The sequence below is a fragment of the Lactuca serriola genome, chromosome 4 (assembly GCF_051521515.1).
Source record: "Lactuca serriola cultivar US96UC23 chromosome 4, Lser_US96UC23_V15, whole genome shotgun sequence".
Classification (NCBI taxonomy): domain Eukaryota; kingdom Viridiplantae; phylum Streptophyta; class Magnoliopsida; order Asterales; family Asteraceae; genus Lactuca; species Lactuca serriola.
In genome coordinates this window covers 176,042,282-176,051,439 of record NC_136411.1, presented here as the reverse complement: position 1 = coordinate 176,051,439, position 9,158 = coordinate 176,042,282, and the positions used below count along the sequence as shown (strand labels likewise).

Sequence of the window (9,158 nt, the reverse complement as noted above, 5' to 3'; positions counted from 1 at the left end):
CTCTTTCATCTTCTTTTCGTTTCTTGCAATACTTTGTAATGTGTCCGTATTTATGGCTATAAAAGCACTGCGTTTCTGATAAGGGTAATACATATCCCTTGCATTTTTTTATTGTAGAAACTTGAAAATCTTTTTCTATAGAGTCATCATCGAATTTCTTTATACGAAATTCATGAGGTTAAAGTATCTCCAAGAGATTTTCTAATGATAAAGTAAATAAATCCTTTGATGATTCTTCCACAACTACAACTATATATATTCGCGTGAGTCTCCTTAGATAAAGTTTCAAACAAAGGATAAGATAATATACACCAAACTAATCTTCTTATTGATATATATTATGTATATATACAGCCTAACTAATACATAATTTTATATACATACAGATCAGACGGTTGGACATATTGCAACCAACACAATGCTTCACAAACCATTACAATAACAAGTCATAAATATCAGAAATTAACATAACTAACGGTAACTACCATTAACTAACAATCTCGGTTAATTCCTAACAATAGAAATATCAATTTGTAAAGTTAATGAATCAAGTAGTATTAAAAATATGAAAAATCTTTATCCATTGAGGTTGTAAATTTACAAAGCAATGTGAAAAAGCTTCCACAATAGCTTTTTTGACTTTCATAGCTTATTGAACCCAATAAGCTCTTGAAAAAGCGCATACTATGTATGCTCTTAGAGATAGTTATACTATCAATTTCAATTCTTGAAACAATAAGATATGATTTATAACCAAACAATGAAATACAGAACTGCTAACGGAGCTCGCAAGAAGAGAAAAGGAAGCAGGTATCACCCCAGAAGCTGAAGTAGATCTTTACATGAAGGCAACTGCCATTGAAGCAGATGAGAGTAGTTTGATTACTTACTACACTCTAAGAGTAAGTATGAATCTTTATTATCTAGACCTTCCACTCCCAAATCAAAAATATTTGTCATTAGATACATGTGAGTCCCAAATTCTATCTCCAAAAGAGCCCTTGAGGTAAAACAACAGACTGTCAACTTATATAGAAACTGTCAACTTATATAGAAACTGTATCAAGCTGATGTACGACACAAACAATATTTACATCTTTTTTAAACCAAAACAGATATTGGGCCTAGATATATGCCGTGACACATTAGTTGGAGATCAAATGAGACGGGGTATCTCCGGAGGACAAAAGAAGCGTGTAACCACAGGTTAATTTCTTTTCTTTTCTTTTTTTCACATTAACTACTTTATGGATAAAGTGCGGATAAATAAATACCGGATTCAGGTGAGATGCTTGTGGGACCCGCAAAAACTTTGTTTATGGACGAGATATCAACAGGTCTAGACAGTTCCACTACATTTCAGATAGTCAAGTGCTTGCAACAAATTGTACACCTCACTGACTCAACAATCTTCATGTCCCTACTACAACCTGCCCCCGAGACATTCGATCTATTCGATGACATCATCCTACTATCCGAGGGCCAGATCGTGTATCAGGGCCCACGGGAAAATGTTCTCGAGTTCTTTGAGAGTTGTGGATTCATATGTCCAGAGAGAAAGGGCATTGCTGACTTCTTGCAAGAGGTAAACAATCCTACTGAAATTTCGGGATGACCTCCACATAAATTTAACAATATTATCCAAAACATGTAAAACCTTGTACCCATTTAGGATCGGGATTTGCAGGTGTTACAATTGTCGTGTTTGACTACATCTATTTTTTTTTTTTAACATTTTGTATCTCTGTGCTAGGTTACATCTAAGAAAGACCAACAACAATATTGGGCAGATAAAAGAAAACCATACAGATATATACCAGTTGGTGAATTTAATGAAAAATTCAAGTGTTTCCATGTGGGGGAGAAGCTGAAAAGTGAGTTGTCAATTCCATACGACAAAAACGAAAGCCATAAAGCTGCTTTAGTCTTCCAAAAATACTTAGTCCCCAAAATGGAGCTCCTTAAAGCCTCATGGGATAAAGAGTTGCTACTAATGAAGAGAAACGCTTTCATTTACATTTTCAAGTCTATACAAATCGTGTTTGTAGCATTTATTGCCACGACTTTGTATCTTAGGACCACAATGCACCACAGAAACGAACAAGATGGTGTGATTTACGTAGGGGCACTTTTGAATAGTCTGCTCATCAACATGTTTAATGGGTTTGCTGATCTGTCACTAATCATCATGAGACTTCCAGTAATTTACAAGCAAAGGGACCTCATGTTCCACCCTTCATGGGCTTTCACTCTTCCAGCTTTCTTGCTACGTATTCCTATATCTATAGTGGAGAGTATTATGTGGTGTGGGATTTTATACTTTGGTGTTGATCTCGCCCCTGATGCTGGCAGGTAATTAATTAACTAACTACTTTTGTTATTTTCATCAAAACCTTGTCTACAAAAAAGTTAAGAGACTAAATGAATACATGAAAAATAGGTGGAAGGTAAGTTTCAATCTAAATCTTTTTCATACTTATATATAGTAAACTAATTTGGTTTACAGGTTCTTCAAGCATCTTCTGTTGGTTTTCTTGATCCAGAATGTGGCAGCGGGGCTGTTTAGGCTAATTGCTGGGGTTTGTAAGACAATGAATATTTCTAACACAGGAGGAGCTGTTGTACTTTTACTTATATTTCTGTTGGGTGGTTTTATACTTCCTAAAACCCGGATTCCAAATTGGTGGGAGTGGGCATACTGGATTTCACCTCTGTCTTATGGCTTCAAAGCCTTTGCTATAAACGAGTTTCGTGATCCTCGGTGGACAAGCAAAAGGGTAAGTCAAATAATTCTTAACACAAAATGCAAATTCCAAAAAACCCTAGGTGGGTTTAGTTGTGGAAAACTGTTTTCAGTTCTCTTGGGTTTGTAATTGTTGGGTGTGGGGGTGTTGGTGAGGCCGGGGTGAGGTGGGGTGTTCGCCTGTGGGGACACGTGGGAATGATGCTGTTTGTGTTTGTGTTTTAGAAAAAATTGGAATTGAAAAAGTATCGAAAACAAGAAGTATCAGTTTGCTAAGTTCTTTGTAATTTTCGAAAATGAAAAATTCTTTCTTTTTTTTGTGAAAACTTTTAGAAAATATCAAACCAAACATATTTTCAAATCCACTTGTCATGGAAAAAAAATACATTAAAATTAGAGAATTTTACACAACCAAACACACCTTTATGTTTCCGGAAAAAATTGAATTTTGGATGGTCGTTAATTTGTTTTTTTTGTACATTTAGGGTCTAAGAACAAAATGAAACATGTGTTTCATATACCATCTTTTTTGCACATCTCACCTATATTTATTATTTTTTAGTTAATAATTATAAAAAATGTTGATTGTTTATTATTAGTACTTAGAGCATCCACAATGCATAGTTAAATGAGAGAGTTAAATATGGTGGCATGCCTAATTGACATTCGTCGGATGCCATATTGGCATTTAATGGATATAGAGTCCAATGGTCATTGAACCTTTTAATGGGAAAAAAACCTTTTTACTATTAAATATATATATTCCATTGAACTATATTGAGTTTAATGCATTGTAAGAAAAATTAATATAGAGTTGTATAGTAAGTAAAATGATGATGTGTCAATCATAATGGATAAGTAAATATTTTTCTTTTATTCAGGGACAGGATCCTAGGTGTACAAGAAAATTAGTATCCATTTTGGAATACCATATATGCATTCAAAACGGTTAACATGTAATAGCCCGTCATATTTATAGTCATAATTATATAAATATCAAAATTATATGTACCAGAAAAAACTTCCAATGCCATAGACAAAGTTCAACTTTATATATATATATATATATATATATATATATATATATATATATATATATATATATATATATATATATATATGGGAAAAGTAAATATAAATTTAAGGATATATAAGCTTAAGTAGCCAAACGCACCATATACGTCGTTTTGTTTGATATATTCATTATAATGTTCTTAAACTTCAACCCTAACTTGATTTAATTTCAAGATTTTTCGAAATTTCACTATTATCTTCCTCTTACATCATATCTTTTGCCGACCACCTACTAGGCTATATATATTGTAGTTGAAAATACAAATTATGTAAGAAGAAGATAAATGTGTAATTTATAAAAATCATGGAAGTAAATCAGGTTAGAAGTTAAATTATAAGAACATTGGACAATTATACTATATTATATGATACAAAACGACGTGGTACGATGAATTTGGGTATCCTTAAGGGTATATATATATATATATATATATATATATATATATATATATATATATATTTCACATTTTGGCAGAGCTCAGACAATTCAACCAACATGGGGTACGCCGTGCTAAATAACCTTGACATCCCAACTAAAGAAAGCCATTATTGGATTGGTGCTGCTGCTCTTCTTGGTTTTGTGCTTCTGTTCAATATTCTTTTTACCATTGCTCTCATGTATTTAGAAGGTATAAGTTTCCACGGATACCCCTAAAGATGATTGTATGCAGAACAGGACGGGACAGAACAGAACAAGGTCCTATCACTGAGCGTTTGGCACGGACGGGACTGGGACAAAGTTAGTTGTTGACCAAGTCCAATGGGACTATTTCTCCAAAATTTAGTCCCATCCAAAACCATAGAACACAATGGGACAAAAGCCAAAATGACAAAAAAACCATTTCCAGTTTCCGTATTGTTCCAGTGTTGCCAAACGCTATATAACGAGTTCAGTCTAGTTCTGGCCAGTCCAGTCCAGTTCTGTCCAATCTAGTTTTGTCCCACCTAGTCCCACCACCAAACGCTACCTAACTAACCTTCATGATTCTTCTATTGACTAACTAGCCCCTGGAAAGCCACAAGCAATTATCTCCAAGGAAGAAGCTGCAGCCATGGAAGGTAGTCAGCATACCAACCTAGAACCAATATCACATCCTAGAGGCACTTCTGATACTAAGAAGGGCATGGTTCTTCAGTTTACTCCATACGCCATGTCATTTGACAATATCAACTATTTTGTTGATATGCCTCATGTAAGTTCATTTCTACTTTAATTTGTGTTGCTACTAGCATTTATCCCTCTTACTTTCGTTATTAGTATTTGCATATGTACACCTTCTTACTTCTGGCTCTGTTGATTTTATCTACTTGTTACTTTCTGCTCTATTCCACTATTGTTTGTAACTACATATGTACATGTTTCTTAATTTATGCTCTATTGCTTTATTGTTTTATTACTTGTATTTGCATATTTACATATTTGTTACTTTCAGCTCTATTGTTTGCATCTGCTTGTTACTTTCTGTTCTATTGCTTATATCTTCATATTTATACGTCCTTGTTTGGCATGCATGTTAATGTTAATTAAATCTTTATCTAGGAACTAAGAAGTTAACGATCATTTGTTGGCTATACAGGAAATGAGAGAAGATGGGGTGACAGAAAAGAGATTGCAATTACTTTCTGATGTAACTGGTGCATTTAGGCCTGGAGTTTTAACTGCATTGATGGGAGTAAGTGGAGCTGGAAAAACTACATTGATGGACGTTTTAGCAGGAAGAAAAACAGGTGGTTATATCGAAGGAGACATAAGAATATCAGGATTCCCTAAAAAACAAGAAACATTTGCAAGAATCTCTGGATATTGTGAGCAAACGGATATCCATTCTCCCACAATCACTGTTCAAGAATCTTTAATCTACTCTGCTTTCCTCCGTCTCCCAAAACAAATCAGCAAAGAAGACAAAACGGTAACAACATAAAGATGAAATAAGCAAGATATTAAAGAGAAATAAAGGCCTCTGACCTTTTTTCTTGCATTCAGATTTTTGTGCGTGAAGTGATGGAGCTAGTTGAACTAGACAATATCAAGGATGCAATAGTGGGACTTCCAGGAGTTAGTGGTTTGTCAACAGAACAGAGAAAGAGGTTAACAATCGGAGTGGAGCTTGTTGCAAATCCTTCAATTATTTTCATGGATGAACCAACTTCTGGACTTGATGCAAGAGCAGCTGCCATTGTTATGAGAGCTGTAAGAAACACAGTGGACACAGGAAGAACAGTTGTTTGCACCATTCATCAGCCTAGTATTGATATCTTTGAATCCTTTGATGAGTTGATGCTACTGAAAAGAGGAGGAAAAGTTATCTATGCGGGATCACTAGGAAGGCATTCTCAAAACGTCATTGACCACTTTGAGGTATTTTACATACAAACTATAATCACAAAATGTTAATTCTACTTAAAATAAACTGTTTTACAGGAAGTTGATGGGGTTCAAAAGATCCCTGACAAATACAATCCAGCAACATGGATGTTGGAAGTCAGCTCTGGTGTTGCAGAAATACGACTGGGCATTGACTTTGCTGACCACTACAGTGCATCGCCTTTACAACAGTAAGACTAAGGGGTATTCTCAAAACGTCATTCATCACACCTCTCACTTTTTCTCTGAAGGGATGTTTTTTTTTTTCCTTAATGTTTTCTGGAAGTTTCTTGTCTCAAAGAACATAAAACAAATTATTTTGTGTTTTTTTTTATCTCTGATTTGGCCTTAAATCGGGATATTGATTTCTTGGATTATTCCAAATTCGATTTCGTGGAAACCTAGGAAATAGAGTCGGAGAGTCGAAATTAAATATTTTGGAAAATATGTATAAGATTTTACAAGTTTGTTTTGATATTCACTAACCCTTTTCTAGTGTTAATGAGATTGATTAATGGGTTAAGCATTTAATCCGGACAACTATACATGTTTGTTTTCTTTTTTACTTAATCTTGACCAAAAGACTTAATGGGTTAAGCCAAAAAACACATCTGGCTTAATGAATTACGACACTAAACCTTTACGGCTTTACCTGCATGCCCTTCTTTCTCCTCCAACCCCTCTCCCATTAAAATTGATGAATATTGTTAAAGTTAATGTATAATGTGTAGTTTTTTTAGTGCAAAGATAAAATGGTCATTTAATCTCATTCTGAATGTAGAATAGAATCAGACCTTATCTATAGAACATTTTATCCATATAAACATCAGATTCACTCACTTTACCCATACATGACTTATCCCCCATATCCTGTTACCTTTTGGTGATCAAAAGTAGTGATTTAATATTATAATCATATAAAATCATCAACAGGAGGAACAAGGCTATGGTGAAGGAGTTGAGTGTACCTCCACTAGGTGTTGAAGATCTTCACTTTGAAACACAATATGCTCAATCTATGTGGGGACAATTCACGTCTTGTTTATGGAAAATGTGGCGGAGTTATTGGAAAAATCCCGATTATAACCTTGTTCGTTTCTTCTTCACTTTGCTTTGTGCACTCATGGTTGGAACTGTATTCTGGAAAGTTGGCAGCAAAAAGTGAGTCTTTGCTTCTTCTTCTTCTTCTTCTTCTTTTTTTACTTTTTCTTTGTGAAATGACCATTTTTCCCTCCATTATATATCTTTATAAATTTCAGGTCGAGCAGCAATGATCTCAGCACAACCATTGGAGCGATGTATTCTGCTGTATTTTTTATTGGTGTAAGCAATTGCCAAACGGTGCAGCCGGTTGTTGCCACAGAAAGAATAGTTTTTTATCGCGAAAGAGCTGCTGGGATGTACTCTTCGTTACCATACGCCATGGCACAGGTAACAGAATTTTTACAAAATTTACTTAATTACAAACTTACCCTTTCTTGTCTTTAAACAGGTGTTTGTGGAGATACCATATGTATTCCTTCAAACAACATATTACACTCTCATAGTGTACGCCATGGTGTCATTCGAATGGACAGCACCCAAATTCTTCTGGTTTTTTTTCATCAACTTCTTTTCGTTCCTTTATTTTACATACTATGGAATGATGACTGTTTCCATCACGCCAAACGAGCAAATAGCAGCCATATTCGCAGCTGGTTTCTACCTACTTTTTAATATCTTCTCTGGGTTTTATATCCCACAACCCGTAAGTCATCTTCCCTTTAAATCAACTCATGTGTTGTTTTTCCTACTTAGTGTGCTTAAAGGGTTGAGTACGTAATCTAGATAGCTATATATGGCTTTTTTTTCCTTAATCTGGACAGAATGATTTAATGGGTTAAGCCAAAAAAAATTGGCTTAATGTATTAAGAGACCAACCCTCTACCTATTTGTCATTTTTTCCTCTCAACTCCTATAATGTTAACATTGATGAATATTACAATTTTTTAGTTAATTAGAATGTAACCGTAAAATGTCATGTACTCTCATTCTGACTAGTTTTTCAATCTAGAAAAGAAAAGCACCTTATGTGTACAACACTTTATCCGGACAAACATGGTTACCCATACAATGCAATGGGAAAAAAAGCCCCTCATTCTAGTATTCTTTTGTTTCATGTTTGCTAGTGAGTAGTGACCCATTGTTGAATTCTTGAAATTATAGAAAATTCCTAGATGGTGGGTGTGGTACTACTGGATTTGCCCCATGGCGTGGACTGTGTACGGATGCATTGTTTCTCAGTATCATGATTCAACTGACACAATCATGGTGCCTGGGATGGAACAGGGCCCACTCCTCACATCGTATATAAAAGACTACTATGGTTTTGAATTGGATTTCATGGGTCCTGTTGCTGCAGTTTTAATTGGTTTTTGTGTGTTCTTCGCGTTCCTATATGCCACCTTCCTCAGGACTTTGAACTTCCAAATGAGATAGAAAGTACAATAGATTCTACTATCAGTGTGTAAATTATTCTGTAATTTACAAGTTTGAATTGTAGCAAACCTACAACGGATTCTATGTGACACCCTGAATGCGGGTTAATGTTAAAGATGGGTGACCAACTGTTAGATTTGTTCAAAATAGATTATGAACATTATTATACATCATGTCAGGGTCCTTAAACATGTGAGTTTTCATGCTGCCAATCCAACCGGCTTTCTCACCCTTACATGGCAGAATATGTTTGTCTCATCACCTTCACCAGAAATTTGATCTTACAGATATCATAATTTTGAATACTCTTTCATTACGATGTAAATTTAAAATAAAAGAAGTGAGTCTGTTACATTACCTCTTTCTTTATTTTTTCCACAATAGCAAAAACCGCCATCCTTAGCTACATGCCTACAACCGAAAGTACAAGCCCAATTCAAACTCTTTGAAGACTTCTAAGCCCTATCGGATGCCCGATTATTAACCATCTCAGATTGA

The 9,158-nt window shown here is 34.8% G+C and overlaps 1 protein-coding gene across 2 annotated transcripts in view; it reads left to right on the top strand.

Annotated features, from left to right (window-relative positions):
* Positions 1–8,807, top strand: part of LOC145102963 (ABC transporter G family member 29-like) — a 15,794-nt gene extending 6,987 nt beyond the window's left edge. Inside the window, exons 4-17 of one of the 2 annotated variants that reach the window (XM_079040490.1) lie at positions 772–902; positions 1,116–1,206; positions 1,284–1,585; positions 1,754–2,352; positions 2,507–2,777; positions 4,293–4,446; positions 4,823–5,010; positions 5,395–5,727; positions 5,802–6,176; positions 6,240–6,373; positions 7,116–7,343; positions 7,442–7,613; positions 7,675–7,929; positions 8,388–8,807. In XM_079040490.1, coding sequence (XP_078896616.1) covers positions 772–902; positions 1,116–1,206; positions 1,284–1,585; positions 1,754–2,352; positions 2,507–2,777; positions 4,293–4,446; positions 4,823–5,010; positions 5,395–5,727; positions 5,802–6,176; positions 6,240–6,373; positions 7,116–7,343; positions 7,442–7,613; positions 7,675–7,929; positions 8,388–8,660 — 3,506 coding nt within the window. In that variant the 3' untranslated portion in view covers positions 8,661–8,807. Of the gene's footprint in view, positions 1–771; positions 903–1,115; positions 1,207–1,283; positions 1,586–1,753; positions 2,353–2,506; positions 2,778–4,292; positions 4,447–4,822; positions 5,011–5,394; positions 5,728–5,801; positions 6,177–6,239; positions 6,387–7,115; positions 7,344–7,441; positions 7,614–7,674; positions 7,930–8,387 lie in introns of those variants that run through there. The other variant, XM_079040491.1, reaches the window with a different exon arrangement.
* The last annotated feature ends 351 nt before the right edge of the window (positions 8,808–9,158 follow it).